Consider the following 23780-nt stretch of genomic DNA (forward strand, 5'->3'; position numbering starts at 1 on the left):
ATCTGTGGAACTCCATTGCCAACTTGGTCAGAATCCAGGAGCTTGGATAGGAATGCTACTACACTTCAGGGAGAAAGGTAGGTAAGCAGGAAACTCAGCTGATCCTGCAATCCAACTTCACATTGTCTCATTTCTGGAGCAGAGCCTCAAAAGGCACCAAGACTCCTGGATGACAATAGCTGCTTCCCCACCTGTTTTTAAGTTGCAATTGGTGCTACAGCTAAAACATCAGAGGGCACATGTCTGAAAAGAGAACCCCTCTCTCTGTGCCCAATCAGGTCCTTTCATCCATCACCAAACCACATTCCACCCTATTCTACTGCCTAGCCACCCTGCTCTCACCTGGGCCACATCACATCTACAAAGCTGATGGATAAGTGGACTCAAATGAATGTGGCTCTTTCCAGTTGTCATAATGTCCACTTAAATATAATGGTTCATTATAAATTATACAGGGATACAGGCAAATTTCACAATCACATGTTGAGAATCTGATTCACTCAAATCTACAGAATGGCCAATCCATGCTCCATAGCTTCAGAAAAAAAATTCAAGCAGTTGAGACTTTGCTTTATGTCACATGCATAACACAGCTACTGTATGCTTTCAAAAGATGTGTCTAATTATCTCTAAATGTGAAAATTAATCCCTTTATTTTCATACTAAAAAACCATCCATTTAAAGAAGCAAACTTATGCATATCTACCCAGAAGGAAAGGTTTGGAAAAACTAACTTCTGAATAGATATTTATAAAATGGGGTTATAACTGATGATAGTTTATTATTTCCAAGTAGTAATGCCTTTCTTAATGATATTTAGAAAGAATAATGCTTTTTCCCAGAAATACATCCTGAAGTGTATTTCAGAGGTTGGTATAAATTTGGGCAGGAGGAACAGTGCACTTTATTAAACTGTTTAAATACAAGAACACAAATATGCATACGTATCTTAAAACAAGCACCTCATTATTCTAACTAAATATGAAACAAATAATATGGGACTAAAGCAAGTCACTGTGCACATTAATAATGCTTCAGGAGGGGTTTTTCAAAGACAATATAAAAACAAAAAGTTGATAACTGACTCTAAATTTTATTGAGTGAAATATTTATTTAAAGTAACAATAATATATAAGAAATGGGGGAGTTATAATTCATTAATCTGCATTTTAACCTTCATTTGCATTTCACAAGAAAGTTAACCAAAGAAACCCCCAATCCCCCAACCAATATTTGCAGTGCAATTTTGATTCTTTTTAAATATAATTATGTCAGCCAAAGAGTAATACCAATTTCAGATTTGTCAAGTCAACAGTCAACAAATAAACAGAATTCAAAATGGGAAACAAAATGTAGACATTCTAGTAATTGGAAAAATAATTGTGATAATTAAATAACATTATCAAGCACTGTTAACATTATCATTATTACATAGCATTTCAAATCCATCATTTAGAATACAAGTTCTTAACCACTTTCAAGTCAAAATATTAGTTATGAGATTTTCTTAAGTATTTTTTAAACTTTGAGCAATGTCCTAGTCAACCTTCTTCAAAACTATTATTAATTAAATCCAATTTGTTTGGAAAAATATATATGGTAGATTTGGACTTAGGAACTATGGCTGGAATCCAATTGTGCATTTCAACTTTGATTCACAGTTATAGAAAATTTTATTTAGTCCCCTGATATTATGAGAGCAGGTGCAGAAGAAACAGAGAAATCCTGGTGCCCAACACCAGATTCTATCACTAGCTTTACTTCGTTTCACTTTCAACACTGGCTATATTATACACCTCTTTGTGTCTGGAGTGCAAGATTTTTTTGACAGATAGTTGAAGCCAATGCAGAAAATCTATAGTTCACAATTACTTTACTCCTACCAGCTTTTAAATGATACTCCACCCTTCAAATAAAAGGTGTCTTAGTCTAATCATATACCAATTCAACAAATTTAAACAAGGACAATATTTATTTCAATTACATAGAAAAAATATCAGAAGGCATTCCATGGTCTTATAAATTACCACTCCTGTGGGTATATAGAAATGGACCCAAATATACCTGATAGTGAGAACAATGTTGGGGTCAGTGCTAAATTTTCCCCACTATTCATTCAAAAGGCTCTGCTTTAGCCATGTCTGCTCAGGTCACTTCTTGTATTGCAAGTACCGAATTAGAGCATAGCCAAGTTTCACTGCCTATTAGACAAAAAATTATAGGATTGGCAGGAGAAAATACTAATGGGAAAAGAAGGAAAACTATACCTACAATACACATTGGGGATATCATGGGACCAGGAAGAAAGGGCTGAAAAGTTGGGAAGGCTTGTGCAGATAGATCCTTTGGATCCCAGTTTCTTAAATTAATTCACAAATAATGTTTTCTGCTCTATATATGACAAAATGAGTATGACTGATGCAAGTAAATAAATCTTGTAAAACTTGATTGTTAGAAAGCATACCTAGACAGCAACAACAAAGCATCCAACCTTATTTTTAAAAAATATTTTTAGGCACTAGGTATTGAGGCACAAGGATAGACTGATACCCTGTCTTCCCGTTTGGTAGTTAGGAATTGGGGTGGGGAACCTGCAACTCTCTAAGTGCTGCTGTACTATAATGTCTAACAGGCCACTTGACCAATGGTGAAGACTGTGAGGATCATAGTTCAACAACATCAAAGAACCATAGTGTCCAAACCCACAGAATATTATAGTTTATAACTGATTATGTATCTGTGAAGTAAATTTTTATAGAACATGCACAGTCTCACTTTGTAAAGAAATAAATTATCCAATATATCTTCTAGTTCTAGTAGGAAGAAAAGAGGGGAAAAAACAACTTTATTTAAAATATTTTACAATAAAATAATTATGGTTATAAGTCTCTTTAGTCAAATACAGTATGTACATACTACATAATTTTTTTAAAAAAATTAACGGGTTAAAGTATTCAAGCAAATCAACTGCACAAGTCCACTAACTTGTCAGTTTAAAACTATAATGTCAGTTTAACATTCAGAAATGGTAATATGTCAGACTAATTGCAAAGTTCTGTGCAAACTGTAAGCAAAGTTTAAAAAAAATGCAAAAAATTCTTCAGCTTCCATGGTAAATTGCTAAAAAAGTTGTTTGTGTACATTTTGATTGCAGAAAGAGGTTAGTATAACCAGCACTAATTTAACTCCCATACAGTATCTACAACAGATAAAATCCTTCAGTTGCTGACTTCCTCTAACAACATATTGTAAGTCTTAACAAACTGTGCTTTTTAGGCAGCCACATGGCCTATAAGGTAGATATTGTCATATAGGTGCCCAACAAAATCTTCGCTAATGTTCTGAGCAGCACGGCGTGTGTTTCGGATAAATTCTCTCTTTGACATTTTATTCTTCACATGAGGGCTAGTAAGATCAATGGAAAGCAGGATCAAAGAGTAACATAATACATAAACAGCATCTAAGCATAAGAAAAAACAAGAAAATATTTTATGAAGCCTACTTACAATTTAAGAAACCTGCACAACATTTTACATTAAAAGGATTTAGATTCTTTAGGACAAGATTCTAAGAATCCATGTTATTTGTAAAATAAAAAAAGAATATTGTATTAGAGCAAAAGAACTTTGATTCAGAGCATTACTGCATCCTACAATACTGTCAAAATACTTATTAAAGCTGTATTACTATGATACTTCTCATCTTTCGTATTACATATCCTTATCTTCTTATGACTATAAATTTGCTGCTTGTATCTTACAATTATATATATATATATATTATATATAATATATATAATATATATTAGTATCCTAGTATGATTTATATTGTTTGCTTAGTTAGTACTCTATGACTATCACTAAGTGTTGCATCTTATGATTTATGATGAAGTGTTGTATTTCACGATTTTTGATGAATGTATTTTCATGTTGTATATGATCATAATTATCACTATTACTTGTATGTACACTAAGAGCTTATGCACCAGAGACAAATTCCTTGTGTGTCCAACCATACTTGGTCAATAAATAATTCTATTCTATTCTATTCTATTCTATTCTATTCTATTCTATTCTATTCTATTCTATTCTATTCTATTCTGTTCTGTTCTGTTCTGTTCTGTTCTGTTCTGTTCTGTTCTGTTTTGTTCTATGCTATTACTAGATAAGGTTAAAATGTATATAAATTTTAGCCATATTTCCTTAGGAAAATCACATGTAAGGATATAACATACTATTACTCTAATATACTATGTCAAAATACTGTCTGTCCATCTATCTGTTTATCTCTCTTCCCTTCTTTGTAGCAATACGGACACTGAATGAATTTTCTCTGAGTTTTAATAAGTATAAGACACACAAGTCAATTAATAATTCTTTCAAGCTTTACAACAAGAATGTACAATATAGATGCTTAAGGCTTTTGCTCAATTCAGTGCTATTAAATAATATCAGATTTAAACATGAAGATCACTTATGTTAAACTTGTTAGCATTTAAATTTTACAATACAACAAGACATGTCAACCCATCAATATATATATATATATATATATATATAAATATATAAATATATAAATATATAAATAAATATAAATAAAATTAGCTATATGGGTAAAAATCCGACTCTTGGGTATATCCATACTATAAAAACAAATAAATAACGATCACCAAGAGGATAAATAGAAAACTATTTAATAAACCTAGCTTTCGTCGGGCACTCCTGACATCGTCAGGGTTAAAAGCAGTCATTGGGAGAAAGCTTATATATAATCGCTAACTGCCTGCATCCGGCTTCCAGATCGTGTCACCAGTCCCAACTGATCGTGCTGTGTTCTAAGTGTATCTCTTACGTCAGCATGTGGTTCTTTCCTATCCCTTCTCCGTACTCCACTGCGCACACCTCGTTAACTCTGGGGCTGAGTAGGGTCCTTTCACCTCCCTTTCAGGTGGTAGTTATTTCCATCCCCCCACCTTTTTGTGTGCAATTCTCTTTACTAGGAGGGGGGTGCGGGTCGTTCAATTTTCTCCTAGCCCAATTGCATGTCCCAGCTAAGTTGTGACCGATCCTCCTCACCCTTAGCAATCACAACTTAGGTGTCTCGCCTCGTTCTATGTTATCCACCCTCTTATCTCCTTCTATGTGCGCTATCCCAGTTTGTCATCCTATCCGACGTCTCTCTCCTACGTTCGTGAGAGCTATTCCTTTTTGCCGTGCTGGTGGCGACACTTTGCCGCTCAGTTTGCTGCTGGTCAATATCTTGTCCGTTCCATTCAAAACCCTTGTCCTTATCCTCCGCAAGGAGATTCTTCTGCTGCAATAGTGGGTATTCACCGCTCGTAGCCCCGTTCCCCTATCAAATCGACCGGTGGAGAATCCCTCCCTCTTTTCTGGCGCAATCAGGTTACTATCGTATATCCGCCAGTTCCACTCGCCAGGAGACTACCCTGTTGTCGCCAATCGGGCGTTGAATGGATACGTGTGGGTCGCAGGGAGCTGTTTGGGACATTGGTTCGATCATGTGGGGGAATAGATGCAGCGCTCTTCCCTCGGCCGTACAACTCATGTTTCGGTTTTCTCCAGCAATTAGAATACAGGTTCATATGCCATATCCTTAGCATTTGTTGTGCTGGGCACATATCTATATGGCGGTTGACAGAGTCCTTTCCCAAGAACCAGGTGGCCCACAAGCCTAACCAGACATTGCGATCGAAGGTTATGTGCCCCAAAGACCCACTTCCCACCGCAGAAAGATCGGCAGTGGTGTACAAAATTGATTGCATGGATTGCCGGACCAACTATGTGGGTAAAACGTCAAAAAGGTTGAAAACCCGCCTACATGAGCATAAATTGGTGATTAGGAGGGGCGAGCAGTATTCGCAAATCTGGACACATATGGCTAAATACGACCATCGCTTTGATTTTGACCATACGCAAGTCTTAGCTAGCGATGCCACAAAAGGGGGCTGTTTGTTGAAAGAAGCCTGGTTCTCGGGAAAGGACTGTCAACCGCCATATAGATGTGTGTGTGTGTGTGTGTGTGTGTGTGTGTATGCCCGGATGCAGGCAGTTAGCGATCACATATAAGCTTTCTCCCAATGACTGCTTTTAACCTTAACAATGTCGGGAATGCCTGACGAAAGCTAGGTTTATTAAATATTTTTCTATTTATCCTCTTGGTGATTGTTATTTATACACACACACACACACACACACCTCCTTCTTACCTGGGCTAAGGCCAAGCTCCCTCATCAGGTCAGGGTTACAAGCACAAAATCGGTGTGAAAACTTTGTAATAAGAGTTTCAAGATATTCACCACGTTCCTCAGGGGCATGAATATGTTTGAAAAATTCTCTCAGTGCATTTGGCAAGAACTGATTTCTGAAGTTGTGTAGTGTCACAAGATCATCTAAAACATCTCGCCTAATTTAAAAGGGAAAAATACTTTAAACTGCTTATATATGCATATTTTAGATACATTATAAAATATTCATTCTTCTCTGGCTGTGCTTTTCAAAATATTTGCTTTCATTGTTATGTAAGAAACTATTGAACTAGACAAACTGTATGTAATCAGTCATCAATTTAATACAATTTAATATACAATTCAGATACAGGTGTCTCCCATTTCACTTCCTTTGGGGATTCAACAGACTATAGATTTATCCACAATGCAGAGTATGATAATTCTTGATTAATGAATGCTAGAAATGTTAAAATGCTGACAATGTAATACAGAAATAAGTATCCCATTATTTCATAATGTTTTAATAAAAAATCCCCATAAATACAAGAGAATATGATGTTTCTCATTTTATAATCACGTTACCTTTCATCAAGATAGATTCTCAGTTTCTTCCAATTTAAAGTTCTTGTACAGAAAATAAACTTAGCTATTTCCTTTGGTGAATCATCCAATATTCCCTTGGACATAAAGTAGTTAACTCCCTGGGAGAAAGAGAGATTTTGTATAAAACATTAATTTTTTAAACACCCAGAGTATTTCATATGAAACAAATCTGAACAATTACAGAGTATTTCTACCTTATGAGGTACATTTCAAGACGTTGAACTCGAATGTAAATAAAACATGTGTTAGTATATAGTTAAAAATTATATGTATTAAGGCAGTAGAGGAAAAGGCTCTCTCCACAAATGATTCTCTTTTTTTAAAAAATGTGACACAATATTTATGATGCCTATGGATCCATATATAATTTTCTAATTTGGCCTTCAGGAAAAGAAATTTCCAAAATAGGTATCTTTTCAATGTAATTTTAATGGTTTATTGTGTAAAGTCATTCTCTAATAAATGGATGATTTTGTATGCATATGTTCAAATTCTGTTATACGTACATGTACATGTCTTGAAACTACAAAACCTACTCCCAATGTAAAACCTATGTGCACAGAAATCACACATTAGAATGTGTTATTTGTCTAGTTTTTTTAGCATTTCCTTTTTATAGAAATAATCACTTTCTATAAACATTCATGTTTATTCAATTAACAAAAAAACCTTTAAATTTTCATGAACTTCATGATCCTTCCATTCAAAAGGTATATAATTTTGCCAATGAAAACTAGATTTGTTTTTAAATATATGTTTTGATATATAAATACCATATAAATAAATGTTCATATAGTTGCTTGCAATTTCTGTAACTGTTGCATTACTGTATTGTATATTTTTATATGTATGTATTTTATAATCTCTACAATTTGTTGAGCCTTAAAAGAGCAGATCTTAAATTCGTATACTGGCATATATCTACAATTCAAAGAGTAACTGATATTGTTGCAGTAGACTTTCCTTTCCTGTAACATTCAAGGTAATTATAACTGTGTGATGTTAACAAGAGTACTGTATTATCCAAATGATCATTTAGGACAGCGATGGCAAACCTTTTAGAGACCGAAGGCCCAAACTGCAATCCAAAACCCACTTATTTAGTGCCGGGTGCCAGGTGGGTGTGGCCCACTGGGTGGGCATGGCTGTGGTGGTCATGGCAGATTGGGTGGGTGTGGCCAAGGTGGGCGTGATTACCTCAATGTTGCTCATGGGGAGAGACGCCTGTGGGGGCCAGGCAGGGTTGGGGGAGATCCAGGGGGTCTCTGGCATGTAGGGCAGTGGGTAGGAGGCTTGTCCTGCTGGGTGAGGTGAGGCAAGGCAAGGCAGGGCGGGGGTGCCATTGTCATAGGGCAAGGTGAGACAAGGGCCAGGGCGGCTGCTGCCTGACACCATCAGCTGCTGCACATAGAGGCCAGTGAGTGCATGGATGCTGGAATGCATCTGGCCATGTGGGACCTCGGCGAGTTAGCGGGAGGCTAGTTGAAGAGGGATGGTTGCCACCTCTGGCACGCATGCCATAGGTTCACCACCACTGATTTAGGAGCTTAAGATTGTTCTATATGGCTCTGGTCCCTGAGCTAGAGTAAGGGATTCACATTTCAAATGTTTTACAATTTATTGGCTATATTCCATATGGAAATTATTTGACTCGTGTGTGTGTGTGTGTTTGTGTGTTTAAACATATACATTTTCAATAATTCAATCATTTATTTTTATGTTATATAGTATAAATTAAAGTCTTCAAACCATTATTTTCAGATTTTGCTTCACTTTCTTTTGATTTTTAGGTGCTCTTTTTCTTTTTCTATCAACATAATCACTCAGACATTTTCAAACTTTGCATTTCATTGTTTCAGCAATGATTTGTCACAAAATAACACTAATTAATTCGAAGTCTCAAGTGTCATAAACATAAAGATTACAATCTGTTCATGGGGAAAGAGGTAATCTTCTGTACTGATCCACTATGTGTGTGTGTGTGTGTGTGTGTGTGTGTGTGTGTGTATTGCACTTTATCACTATTAACAGTGATTTGGAGCTATGCTTTTTTTTAGCATAAACTATCCTGTTTTAAATTCTGTTACTAATTTATGCCAGCAAAATACATATATACATTATACACACATGGTATAAACCTGTTAAATTTCAGTTGTAAATATTTGTTTGGATTTTAACAGAATTTATTTAAAAAGTTATATGCCATTTTTGTTCTTCAAGTGATGTATTTTCCTTCGGTTATCACTTCTGGGATAATTTTGGGTCTGTAAAACAGTTGAAAAATAAATAACCACATATCTTTAGCTAATATTATTAATAATATATGAATTCTACTTACCTCTTCAGGATTGGCATTAAAAGTGAGGCTGCCTTCATCTAGTTGCATATATAGTTTTCTAAAAGAAAATCCAAGAGGTGGATTCTTATTGTATATGGAACAGTGACCCCAAGTGGATTTGCACAGTCTACAATATAAAAAAAGACTGTTAGCTATAAAAACGTAATGTAAGATTTTAGGATTCCATCCATTTCCTGAATATTACTATCAAGTAATTGCCTTATAAAGCACTGTAACATGCAGTATGTAAAATTCTCAACAATGTAACCAAAAGACTTTAATAGTACTTTTCTACAGTAGTAATGTGAGGAATGTGTTTTATGAGTTTTCTTTTCCCTGACAAGCAATGGGATTATATATAATGACTTCTCCAAGAGCCAGAAGAGGAAGTCTCCACAGTAGATTTGTGTGACAGAGAGAAAGAGGGGAATCCTACTGCAAACAAATATTAAGAGTTACACAGATCAAGATAATTTTAACAACTTACATTTGTACAGGAGTATAAAACTATGAAGTTTTACTTCAAATATCTTTTTCAGATTTCAGATTTCCAATTATAGGAAAAAAGCCAGCAGCCCAATATGCAAGAATTAAGAAATGCATTGCAAAATAAACTGCCTGAATGAATAAGTTGTAACAGTTTCATTATATATGCCAATCTCATCTCATTACTAACATATTCCATAAGGTACTTCTTTTTATTGCTGGGGTCTTCAAGTATTCATTAAATTAAAAAGAAAAGGACTAGAGTTTAAACTTTGTGAGATGGATCGATGAATGGACACATAGACACAGATGGGGCAATGGAAAAATCAACCGCTGTTGTCTTCAGGCTTGTCTGCCCAAAGTATTATAAAGTAGCTGAATTGTGTCTAATAGTCTTCTGCCAAGCCCAGCAAAGAGCTTAATATAGGGTTAAGTGCCCACAGAGTTGTGATTTAATGAAGAACCCTGTTGTGAAACCTGATCACACAGCAAAAGTAGGAACAGAAGGAAAAATAAAACCATAAGCTTTTTCAGAGATAGAATAGAATAGAATAACTTTATTGTCACTTTGAATGTACACTAATCGACATACATTAAAATGAAATTTCGTTGCATACAGCTCTCAAACTTAGTATAATGTGTAGAGCTTTAGTCAGTGCAAATTTTGGCACTTGTGTTTGCAAGGGGGGGGCAGTGGTACCTTGATATTCAACTGTTTTGAAATTCATCAAATTTGGTGTTCAACACATTTTGATGCGAAAATTTTGTCCAGGTACTCATCGTTTGTTTGGTACTCAACGCACAAGCTAGAATTACACAAATATTAGTACCACTTTATTAAACCCTAGTAAGACCACACCTGGAATACTGAAACCAATTTTGGTCATCATACTACAAAAAAAGATGTTGAGACTTTGGAAAAAGTTCAGAGAAGAGCAACTAAAATGATCAAAGGCCTGGAGGCTAAAACATATGAAAAACCACTGCAGGACTTGGGTTTGGCTAGTCTAAAGAAAAGAAGAAACAGGGGCGACATGAAAGCAGTATTCTAGGATTTGAGGGGCTGCCACAAAGAAGAGGGTGTCAAACAATTCTCCAAAGTACCAGAGGGCAAAGCAAGAAACAATGGTTTGAAATTGATCTTAGAGAGAAGCAACTTGGAATTAAGGAGAAACATCCTAACAGTGAGGACAATTAACCAGTGGAACAGCTTGCCTTCAGAAATGATGGGCCCTCCATCACTGGAAACTTTTAAGAAGAGACTGGACAGTCACTTGTCTGAAATGGTATAGGTTCTCCTGCTTGAGCAGGGGATTCTGTTCTATCCTATCCTATCCCATCATATCCTATCTTTGCCCGTTTTTGAGATGGGCTTTTCTGGGAAAGATAGAAACTGGGCAAGATACTGCCTTTTCTTGTGCCTCTCAAAGAAAGCCACAATGTCTACAGTTGTGGGTGGAGACACATTCTCAGGGCTTCTTAATTACTATTACTATTACTATATAATTACTATTAAGAGAATGGAATTAGAGGGTCAACCACATCAGAAAAGATACCAATTATCTAAACTTGACACCTATCTACTTTCAATTTACTTAATTTATTCTCATATAGATTATTAGAACATGCAGGTAGAATGTAAAACACCCAGGACAGTTTCATTTGATTCTGATGAAACAGAAATACAGATACAGAACACTTCAATCAGATATAATACTGTACTCACCTCTCCTACACAGAAGGTTGGGGATAAGATGCTAGTGTAGGAAAACCTATAATACAAATATTACGGGAAACCCTCCTTCATATAATGCTTATGGAGGCAGGTTTTTCCACTGATTGTTCTAACTGTTATGTATGTAATGTAATTACTATTATAAATCTCCCATATCCCCACTTCATAAATAGCAATATAGCTATCACATTTTGCTGCTTTTCTAAAAATGAGACAAAGCAGTTTAGATATACCTCAGAAGATATAAAACATAAGAGATAAGAAAATAATTAAGAGGATTTTATTATTCCTGTCTTACTTTCTTAGAGAAGGAATTTCCCTAATCAGAACAATAAAAGTTGAAATTCAGTTTACAACAATGCTGTTCTAATCCTCCAAAATTGTTCCAAACTATGAGCAGTAGTTTGCAGTATTGGCCAAAAAAGTCTTCTAAATATGCAATAACCCTAAATTCACATACAGAAGTCTAAATATGAAGATAAGCATTGGGAAAATCTGTGCTAGACACAAAGACAAATGAATGGTGCTATCTAGTGCTTGTATTTATATAATAATTCCATTAATATTTCAGACTACCTAAGTAAGTAATCTAAACGTCAGTTCACCCTAATCTGACTTGTAAAAATAATAAACCTACCAGGCATTAGAAAGCAGCTTTTATTTCAGGAAATCAATCATTGCATAGAGAAAGAATGTGATCCAGTGTGTGTTTCTAAGTAAATGTTGCATGGGAGGGAAATACAAGGTTACAAACAAAAGAACCATTTACTCTATAACCAAATAAGTACAAATATATGGAATATAATGCTTTAGGCTGCAAGTATAACATAAATTTACCTAGAAATAACAATCAATGAAGTCATTAGATTTCTATATCACATATAGTAGATATGTGTAGGAATGTGGTATTAGTGACTAGGATGATTTGGATTTATTTATTATATTGGGCATTGAATTCTATATATTTACTGTTTTTAATAACTAATAGCTTCTGGGCACTAACCCAACTGAACTTAATAGGCACTTTCCAACTACGTATTTTTATCTGGATCTGTGCTTTTCATTCTAACATGGGTTTTTACAGATTGATAAATTGACCAAAGTTTGTTATTTTTATATTGTTTCTAAAATTATTAAAACATGTTTCATTTTCAGCAACTGAATTTGACATTTGATTAAATTAAGGTGTTCAGCTAGAAACCAGGAGAATGGAAGCTTTAGTCTTCCTTTAGGCATAAAAAACTGGATGAGTGACTTTTAGCCACTCTTTCTCAGGCCACCCACCTGACAGGGTTGTTGTGAGGAAACTAAGAGAAAGAAGGATTATTAAGTATGTTTGCCACCTTAAGTTATTTATAAAAGCAATAAAAGTGAGATAAAATAAATGAATGTAAAGTACATTATATAATTATACTATATATTCAATAGAACAAAAGTATATTACAAGTAGTTCCTACATCATGGTATATAGACTTCAAAAATGCTTTTTAAAACATCTTACATTGAGCGAGTCAAAGAAACCTAATGGATTGTCAAATTGAAAAATAAGAATTTAGAGAAATTACTGTAATACGAATTGCCTTTTTGTTTTATAACAACTTGTGCCAAATCAAGATTTGAATCATGTAAGAACATATTGATGCACCTCTAGACATGGGGCTTGAGGACTGTGGTTAATAGACTGGTAATGTGAGGAGTCGTCTGATAAACAAATTTAGGAGTGGAATCGAAAGAGGGGTTGTGTCAGATTTTTGTGCTACCATTTGTTTTTAATAGTCGTAATCTGTGGTTAAAGTTTAACAGAAAGTGTTGTGATTGCCACAGCTATCTGTATTACAGCAACTACAATAATCAATTTTATGGGGTTTTATTGTGTTTTATGTATCCTTTAAAAAAGTTTTAGTAATAATTACAGGTTTTTGTATTTTACTGTTATGTTCTCTGCCCCAAAGGCCATAATAAGCAAGGTATATAAAATTTTACCTCCAAGCAATATAGTAGCATTAGAACAAAACTGAGTCACAATTGTACAGTATAGTGAAACACAATGATACAGATTAATCTTCAAACAATCAATTTGTTCTTTTACTAGTCATATAAGCTTTCAGTAAATTGCTGTTGATTTTTTTTTAAAAAAAAGCTCCATTATTAAAACTCACTTGGGCTACAAGTGTAAATACAAAACATCTCACTGATAAAAGACAGCTTTGTCTGGGCACCCACATGCACAAATTTAAATCCAAAAAGATATGCAAGAATGAATAGGGAAGTATATACCCCCTTCTATTTCCAGATATTTTTATTCTACAGTGCATGGAATTACTTGGAATCAAGGACTGTTGAGCATTGCTTATATGCACAAACATATTCCCATCAATCTCCTTTTTATCCGATATATTCAAGTGAGGGGTCCTTGATGCTCTCTGAGCTTGTTTTCTTGCAGATGCGAGAAATATAATGATAATAATGATGATGATGATGATGATGGAAGGGACCTTGGAGGTCATATTACCTAGTTTGGGTAATGAAATATCTGTAAGACGTCTACACAACCAAGCTCAGAGAGCACCAAAAACCCCTAATTTTGACCCTGAGCTATAAATATTCTCCTTTATTGGTATCTTCAAGTGGATGTTTGCATACAGTTGAAACAAATAGAATTCTACAAAATGCAGCACATATCCACATATAATTTAGAAACTGCATTTGCAAATCAAATTTCCTGTTTCTTCCTATTCATATCAAACAAAAACATAAAAGCTTATTGATTTCAAAGTTCACTGATTTATATAATCAATCAGTATCATTCTAACTGGAAATAGAATTTTCTTCTATTCCCCCCCCCCGAAAAGCTGATTTACACAATATTTGTACTACTTAAAGTCAGTAAGAATATACTCAAGGTAGTAACTCTTGTTTTGTTGAGTAACTGAATGGTACTTGTTAATATTATACTGAACTGTTTTGAAAGAAGCCATAATTAGGATACTGATGAAAGCATTAAGGTCTTGAGCAAACATCATTTTGTCATTCACAAACTACTATGTACATTATTTTAAACAAAACTTTTTGTAGTGGAAACAAAATTTTCTAATAGTGGAAAAGATCTGCAAGAAAATTGTATCTGAAAAGCCCCCTGCATTATAAGATAATTTGTTTTATGATTCAAGTTAATATTTTTATTAATGGTTACTGAATCCATAATTTTTAATATTTTTCATTACATTTTGAAATTTTCAAAGCTAAAATATTGGCATAATTCATGAACTACAGATGTGAAAAAGAAAGTACACCCTCTTTGACTTCTATGATTTAAGTATCAGGACATAGTAAAAATAATCTGGTCCTTAGCAGTTCTTAAAAGTAGGTAAATACAAGCTCAGGTGAACAACAACACAAGATATACCAGTCATCAGACATCATTACACCACAGAACTCTAAGAGGGTATGCCTTCTTTTTTACATTACCTTATATAGTAATTTTTCACCCTATATTATTTTTTTAAAAAAGCACACAAAAGAAAATTTGATTTTAATTGCTTTTTCTGTGTTATTACCTTACCCCTGCCACAGAAGCTCATCATTAGCAAGATCCTGCCATACGCATGAAGCCAGACAGAGGTCTGTTGCATTTAGGTATGACAAAATGGTAAAACTAAGTTCAGGAGGTAACATTTCTAAGTTGATGAATCCTTCTTGTTCTTTTGACTTCCGAGTTTTCAACAGGTGGTAAATGTCAATTCCTCCTTGGGCATGTTTCCGGTGATTAGTATTTGAAACATTATTAACAGTCATCCTTCTACCATTCTCCCTGGAAAGACAGCTTTGTCCTGCGTATTCCTGTTGTTGTAATTGCTGGTTCCTTGCCACTCTCCACAACCCTTGACCCATCTGCAAGCCTGTAAGTTGTAAACAAAAGGGAGAGAAACATATAAATTACTTCATTAAAAAGAACAGGCTTTGTTAATTATAACTGTAAAAAAAGTTTGCAGATGGACTTCCGGTGTTTAGCGCTACTGCGATGGCGGCTTTTCTTTGAGCCGCCCGTCTTAGTTTGCGTAAGAGCTCACAACAGTGACAATCAGCTGTTCTGCGGCTCGGAACTTTCCTCCCGGGCAAAGGGAGGAAAGGGAGCTTTCGCCAGATAGAAGTTGGGCTCCTCTGGTCTCCTAGATTTCTTTCTGGGAGATGAAGAGTGAGAGCTCCTTCGGAATCTGGGATTTCTACGCATCCTGGGACGCCTTTGTTCTCCGGAATGGGAGAATGGAGCAAGAAGCTGCCAACACCGCTGCTAAATCAAGAGGAATTGTGAGTAAACTCAGAAGCAGACGGAGCAATACAGGAGAAAGAGTACTTGATTTTGAATCTCAACCTTAACTCAAGAATTAATATCTTCTCTAATTTGTATTTTAACAAGAAAGGCGCGGAAGAAGAAGGGAAAGAAAAAAAGGAGAAAAAATGGCGGAGGAACTCTCTGTCTCTGTGTGAAGACTTTCATTTTCTCTGAGTTTTGCAACAAAGTTTTTTTCAGAGTAATGGACCTAGCCTATTGAAACTGTTACAGTTTGTATATAGAGGCAGAAATCCTAAGATTGTAAACTGATAAGGATGGCTTCAAAACGTTTGGCTGCTGCAGTTCCTAAAGCTTCTATTTCCTCTCCATTAACTCAGACTCAGACTGTCTCTCAGCCCAAGCCAAAGACACCTCCTCCTTCTCCCCCACCTGCAATTACATTCAAAGACTTAACAGGAAGCTTTAAAAAAGAATGCTTTGGACATTAAAGAGGAGGTGGCTGATCTTTTGGATTGTAAAATGGCATCAGAGAGGGCTGTTATGGCAGAATTATTGGAGGCAAAAAATAAAGAAATGAGGGAAGATATAATTTTAGCATTTCAAGGTTTAGCTATGCATATTGAGAGAATTGATGACAAATTGGAAGAGGTGACTGAAAATGCAGCAAGACTGGAAAGCAGGGTTGAAGAAGTTGAGGACAAGATAGATATGACACAAGATGAATTAATTATTTCATAGTATAGAGACATAAAATTTGCATTGCGTATTAGAGGGATGAAAGAAAATCAGCAAGAAGACCTGAAGGAGGTAATTTCTAAAGATATTGCTTTTAATCTGGGATGGAAATCGGAAGAAATTTGGAATGAGATAGAAAAAATTTTCAGAGTTAATTCATGGGTTGCCAGACAAAGAAATTTACCTAGAGATATGGTTATCTACTTTTCAAGATCTATATGTAATGAAATTTTACAGGCTTTTTATAAACAGAAGTTTCAAATTGCAGCTCAAGATGTTATGATTTTGAAAGAGATACCTCCAAAAATTTTAAGAAAAGATTTTGCTTTTCTATCTGATGAGTTAAAACGTTGTCAAATCCAGTTTAGATGGGAGATTCCAACTGGAATTGCAGTGATTTATGAAGGAAAGCGTTACAGATTAACTACAGCTTCAAAGGCAGAAGAATTTTACAACTCTGTTTTGAAGGCAAGTTCCTCCTTATCTTTACAAGCTAGTAAAATTGAAGAAGAGCAGATAATTGAAGGAGCAACTTCAGTGATTGTTAGAGAAGTACAAGGTCAATATGATGTACAGAATTTGGAGATAAAAGAATAAAGGATGACAAGAGCTGCACACAAACGTAGAGAGAAGCAGCAGAAGAATAGTGAAACAACAGTAGGTACTACTACTACAGAGCCTGTGGGAGGAGCAAGACCAAAAAGATCCTCAACTATAGATCTTCAAGCTATGCTTCAGGGGCTTTAGGTTGGTAAGGATGGCAAAGCTCCTGACATGGAATGTTAACGGATTGAACTCACCGCAGAAAAGGAAAAAAGTTTTTCATTATCTGAAGCAACATAATAATGACATAATATGTTTGCAAGAAACTCATATAACTTTAAAAGATTCTAAATATTTGACTAATTCTCGTTTGGGATCACATTTTATGGCTCCAGCTCCAGGGAAAAAGGGGAGTGTTGTAATTTATGTGAAGAAAAATTTATTGGCTGAATTAATAGAATCTGATCCTCAAGGAAGATATGTTTTTATAGATTTACTACTACGAGGCAAGAGATTTCTTATTGCCGGATTATATGCCACTAATCAACAACAGAAGCAATTTTACAAGTTTTTGCATGGAAAAATCACTCAGTTGGATTATAAATCTGTAATTATGATGGGAGACTGGAATGGGGTTCTGGATTCAAGAAAGGATAAAAAGGGTACTTTTAAAACTTTTACCCAATCTAAATTACCTAAAGCTTTTTTTGATATCAAAGATGAGTTGGAACTTATTGATGTTTGGCGTGAAAGGAATATAAATGACAGAGATTACACTTTTTATTCAGACAGACATCAATTATTTTCAAGGATTGACTTTATTTTAATTTCCAATGATCTTTTCTCCAGGGTCAAGAAGGTTAAGATTTTTCCTAGGACATTGTCGGATCATATTCCTGTGTAGTTGGAGTTATTTCTTGAAGATGGGAATAGAAGATCCTGGAGATTGAATGAGAATTTGTTCACTTGGGAGGAGTTTGTTCAAAAATGTAATTTTTGTTTTAAACATGAATAAGGGAACATCAATGTCTATGGTGTGGGATGCTAGTAAAGCTTATATGAGGGGAATTTTGATTCATATGAATAATGTTTTTAGGGGTAATTTGACACGAAAACATAAAGAATTAGAAGAAGAGATTAAATTAAAAGAAGAAGCTTTTGTTTTGAATCCGACGGATAATAGGTTAAAGGTTGCTATAAATACGCTTAGGGCACAATTCAACATGTTGATGTCAGATCAGGTGGCGACAAATTTGCGTTATATGAAATATAATACTTTTTGTAATGCAAATAAGCCTGGGAGATGGTTAGTTTATCAATTACGTAAGAAACAGAAAGCAAGAATTATAGAGAAAGTAAAATATAAAGGCACTGAGGTTTTTCAACATAATTTGATTAAAAAGAGTTTTTTAGATTTTTATACAAAATTATATGCTAGCGATAATATACATGTTGCAGAAGTAAAAAAGTATTTACAATCAGTGCATTTTCCTAAACTTTCTAATGATGAACAAATTATGATGAATTCTTCAATCACTTCGGAGGAAATTGGTTTAGCTATTAAGCAGTTAAAAGTGGGAAAGTCTCCAGGTACAGATGGATTGACAACAATGTATTATAAAATTTTATCTGAGGAAATGATGGAGCCATTAAAGGAGCTTTTTAATAGTATTTTGTTGGGAGCTCAAGTTCCCCCTTCATCATATATCATTATATCATTGATCCCGAAGGAGGATCAAGATCTTACTGAACCTAGGAATTATAGACCTATATCTCTTTTAAATGTGGATTATAAGATTTTTTCAAAAATTTGGGCAAATAGATTAATGGAGGTAATGAAGGACTTGATTCATTGTGATCAATCAGGATTTATAATAGGAAGATATATGAAATATAATGTAAGGCAGATTCTTAACTTAATAGAGTATTTGGATAAGAATAATCAGATCCCTGCGGCCTTTATATTTCTAGATGCTGAGAAAACTTTTGATCAACTAGATTGGAAATTTTTATTTTTATTGATAGAGAAAATGAATTTTGGAGATAAGTTTTTACATGTTATTAAGGCTATATATCAGCAACAGTCTGCTCAAATTATTATCAATGGGGGTCTGACTGAGACTTTTAAAATTGAAAAGGGAACAAGACAAGGATATCCATTATCTCCACTGTTATTTGTTTTAACAATGGAGATTTTGTTAATTCAGATTAGAGAGTCAATGGTAATTAAGGGAATAAAAGTAAACAGGAATGAGTATAAATTGAGAGCTTTTGCAGATGTTTTGGTTTTAACTTTAGCACAACCTACTCAAGTAGCTGGTCATTTGTTGGAAATTATATCTCAGTATTGAAAAGTTTCTGGTTTTAAAATAAATAATAATAAAATTAAAATGCTATCTAAAATATGTCTAATAAGGAAAATGAAATTTTAGTTAAACTTACAGGTTTTCAGATGGTGAAAAAGGTTAAATATTTGGGAGTATATATAACAGCTTCTAATGGTAAATTATATAAGAATAATTATGAATTATTATGGGCAAAAGTACAAAAGGATCTAAATGATTGGAAAAAGTTGCAATTGTCGTTGTTGGGGAGAATATCAGCGGAAAAAATGAATGTTCTACCAAAGTTTCTTTTTTTGTTTCAGATGTTACCTATTCTAAAAAAAGATGCAAATTTGGATGAGTGGCAAAAGGGTATTAATAAATTTATCTGGGCTGGGAAAAAACCAAGGGTAAAGTTTAAGATTTTGCAGGATGCCCGAGAAAGAGGTGGGCTTAAAGCTTCCAATTTGAAATTATATCATGATGCAGCCACCTTAACTTTGATAAGTGATTGGCTTAATTTAACAAATAAAGATGTTCTTTCTATTGAAGGGTGGGATTTATTGTATGATTAGCATGCATAATTGATTTTTAATAAGAAAGTTGATCGGGCTTTTAAATCACATATTTTAAGGAATGCTTTTCTTCGAGTTTGGAAGAAGTATTATTATAGGTTAAATTATAAAATACCTATTTGGGGGATTCCTGGACATGTAATTGAGGGTGTTTCTAAGAGGATGAATTTTGATAAAATTTTGTATAAGGAGTTATTAATTTGGTCAGGTAAAGATTGGCAGTTAAAATCTTTAGACATATTAAGACAAGAAAACATTTTATACTCATGGTTTCATTACGCACAAATTGTGGATAGGTGGACAGTAGATAAGAAAGTTGGAATAACATTAGGAAATGAAAATCTGATCGTTCAGATTAAAGATCAGAATCATGCTCATATTAAAAGAATCTATGATGAGTTAATAAAATTGGATTCGGAAACAGAGTTAATAAAAGATTGTATGATTAAATGGGCTCAGAATATCCAGGAACCGATCTTATTGGATCAATGGGAGAATATTTGGATTAGAAATGTTAAATTTACACAGGCCCAAAATCTGAGGGAAAATTTTTATAAAATGTTTTATAGGTGGCATTTGGATCCCCAAAAATTGGCTTGTATGTATCCTACCTTACAGCCCAAATGTTGGAGGTGTGGTAGTACTGATGCAACTTACTTTCATGTTTGGTGGACCTGTAAGAAGGTTAAAGCTTTCTGGATAATGATTTGGTAGAACATTCAAAAGATTTTTAAAAAGAAAATAAAGTTTACTCCTCAACTATTTTTATTGGGTATTTTTATGGATTTAGATGTTAATGAAACTATTTTAATGCTGAATTTAATAACTGCAGCAAGATTACTTGTAGGTTTATATTGGAAGAAGGGTTCGCTGCCTACCTTAGAAGAATGGACACTTTAGTGGAAATGGCAAAAATTTCTGCTTATTTAAAGGACCATACACAAGAAAAATTCATTATAGTGTGGAGAAGGTGGATAGATTATATTCAGAATAAATACGGAACTTTAAAGTTCCATTTATTTTATGATTAATTTTTTCTTGAGGTTATAATTACTATTTATAGATTTTTATAATACTTGATTTATAGTAGATTTGTTTATGTTATTATTATTATTATTTTAAGTTTAGAGAGAGTTAAGGGTAATGTATGAATTTGTTTATTGTAAAGAATTTTGTTGTTGTTGTTTTATTGTGTTTGTTTTGTTTATAATAACCCTGTATTTTGCTCTGGGGGGGTAGGGGTGGGGTGGGAAGTATGAAATAGATGGAGTAATTTAGAGGAAGGTGCCGCTCGGGTGTTTCCCCTGAACTGTATCCGAAGAGGGATAAGAGGGGAGGAGAAGGGAAGGAAGTTGGATGGGAGGAAGGGGTGAGGGGAGAGAGGAGAGGAGAGAGGGAGTAGGGAAGTAAGGTTGAGAGGGAGGATGCAGTCGGGGGGAGATAGACGAGCGACACCTAAGGTCTTATTTTAAAGGTATTTTTCTCTTTTTTCTAGTTTTATATATAATGTATGGAAAGTATTATATGTATTGAAAATTCAAATAATTTTTTTTTAAAAAAAGTTTGCAGATATATACTTAATTATACTGAATTCTATTAAACATACACCGATAAGACAGGATTTGTATGATTCTATGCAAAGTATTATAAAGCTAGAGAAATATGAGGTTGAGAAATTTAGTATTTTATCTATAGCTATGATCAACTGCAAACATCATTAAAGATAAAGAAAAAACCAAAACCTTTCATAATACGAAATAAATGTAAACTAATGTTTTAAAAACATGATTTATTGTTTCCTAAACAACTTGAAGTGATTCATAAAGATATCATCAAAATCCACTATAAGTGCATTTTGAATTCAATCAATTTCCTCAGTAAAACAATTCTTCTAGCCATGTACTAGGAGATGTTGGCAGGTTTCTCTCCAGTATGGATATAGCTATAAAAAAATTATTTGGTATATAGGCTCATAGAGAATATGAGATTTTAAGTGAAAAGATCCCGTGACAGTGTCTATGGAAATCTGGATGAAGCAAAACAAAATCAGATAAATTTCTATCAAGCTGGAATTGCTAATCATTAGTAAATGTTTGGGGACTTCAATAATAGCAGTCCCAGTAGTTACTCAGTACAAAGGTGGGAGTCTATGACTTCTGGATCTTTAACTATTGGCTCTTGTTTGGCTATTTTTTTGCCCAGCTTTAATCAATGTATCACTTCATGAATCACCTAGACATGGATGCCCTGAAATCTGTAACCCACGCTCTGCTTTTCACTCAAATGGATTACTCTAATAGGCCTTATGTGGGGATTTTGTTTTAAACTATTTAGAACTTAGGAGTAGCAAGACTTTTGGAAGAGTAACCTGACCTGGATAGAATTACAGCTATGTTAAAATGATGATATTGGCTACTGGTAGGTTTCTGAGCCCAATTCAACATACTGTTTATTACTGTTAAAGACCTACATAGCACAGCACTATATTAGGCAAAACCTTGCCAGAGTCATTTTTTGTTTGTTTGTTTAATTGTCTACAGAAGACTTGTTAAAAGTGGCAGGTAAATAAGGTATGAGCCATATGACAGCCCTTATTGTATAGAAAAGTATCCTGCCAAGAAGTACAGGTGGATCCCAGTGTCTAATGTTTTAAACATCTTAAAGTAGTTTTATTCCATGAGCCTTCATCTCTGATGAAAGTTGTAGACACTTATCTTGAATTTTATCTTTGATTTTTGAAGAATTTATTGTGTTATTGCTTTTCTGTTGCTTTTTTATTTTTTATTATATTATATTTTATTATCTTTTGTATTGGAGCAAACAAATGAAATTACTGAAGTTATTTTACCTATATTTTCTTTCAATACATCTTGTTTAATCCTGACATAACTTTATAAAGCTTATTTCAGAAACAATTATATATCTAAATAAATCTGCGTCTATATAGTCACTTTCTGTGAGGTAAGCAGCCACATGGATTATCAATATACTAAAAGTAAAAAATTATCAATTTCATGTTAATTTTCCTTTAAATTTTTTAAAATAAAAAGTCATAGGCAGTTCCTTTTTATAAAAAATATTATATTATGGGATCTACAAGTTTAAAAGTATCTGCCAAAAGTATATATTCCTAGCAGGGATATCCAGGGTGTGAAGGTCATTTCAGATGCCCAGCTAAAGCGAAAAAGCCCAGGCACTGGGTGGACAGCAGAGATTTAGGAAGATGTCAGAGGCAGATGATCACTTTCGTCACAATCATAAAGACATCAATTCATATTGTGTGAAAGAATGCAATATTAAACCATTCTTATATTTTTATAGAGAAAACCATATGGATAAAAAATACAAAATGATTGATGATCTAGTGCTGGATGATGGGTCCCTCAGGTCAGATGGCATTCAATTTACTATTGAGAAAAAGCTGAGTACTAATGGTCTTTATGACATGGCTAGATTTAAACCTTTGGGATGTCTAGTTACTGATGTTGCCATCAGGAAAAGAAAATCCAAAGCTTCAAAGATAGAATTATAGAACATAAGAAGCATGTACACACAAAAGCTCAGCACAATGAAAGATGAAATGAAATGACTACAGATTGCCATCATAGCCCTCCGTGAATTGAGATGGACTGGGATAGGACATTTTCATTCAGAATATCATACTGTTTATTATTTAGGACATGAAAAACAAAGAAATGGTATTGCTTTTATAATGGCGCAGCATGAACAATATTTGGCTACAAGAATATAATCAATAACCAAATAATACTGATTAGACATTCAAGTTTATGTTCCAATTACTGATGCAGAAGAGGAAGCTAATAATGGGTTTTATGATCAAGTCCAATTTGAAAATGACAGAACATACAAGTGGTGCTTGTGATTAAAGACTGGAATGTT

At 34.1% G+C, this 23780-nt stretch overlaps 1 protein-coding gene across 1 annotated transcript in view; it reads right to left on the reverse strand.

Moving 5' to 3' along the window:
* Positions 1–1073: 1073 nt before the first annotated feature.
* Positions 1074–23780, reverse strand: part of FBXO8 (F-box protein 8) — a 29711-nt gene continuing 7004 nt past the window's right edge. Inside the window, exons 2-6 of the mRNA XM_039348834.1 lie at positions 14972–15308; positions 9189–9315; positions 6830–6948; positions 6227–6423; positions 1074–3460 (exon numbers count right to left, since the gene is read on the reverse strand). Coding sequence (XP_039204768.1) covers positions 3273–3460; positions 6227–6423; positions 6830–6948; positions 9189–9315; positions 14972–15300 — 960 coding nt within the window. The 5' untranslated portion in view covers positions 15301–15308 and the 3' untranslated portion in view covers positions 1074–3272. The remainder of the gene's footprint in view (positions 3461–6226; positions 6424–6829; positions 6949–9188; positions 9316–14971; positions 15309–23780) is intronic.

Source organism: Crotalus tigris, unplaced genomic scaffold (assembly GCF_016545835.1).
Source record: "Crotalus tigris isolate CLP2741 ecotype Arizona unplaced genomic scaffold, ASM1654583v1 scf7180000018183.1131761, whole genome shotgun sequence".
In the NCBI taxonomy this organism is placed as follows: Eukaryota; Metazoa; Chordata; class Lepidosauria; order Squamata; family Viperidae; genus Crotalus; species Crotalus tigris.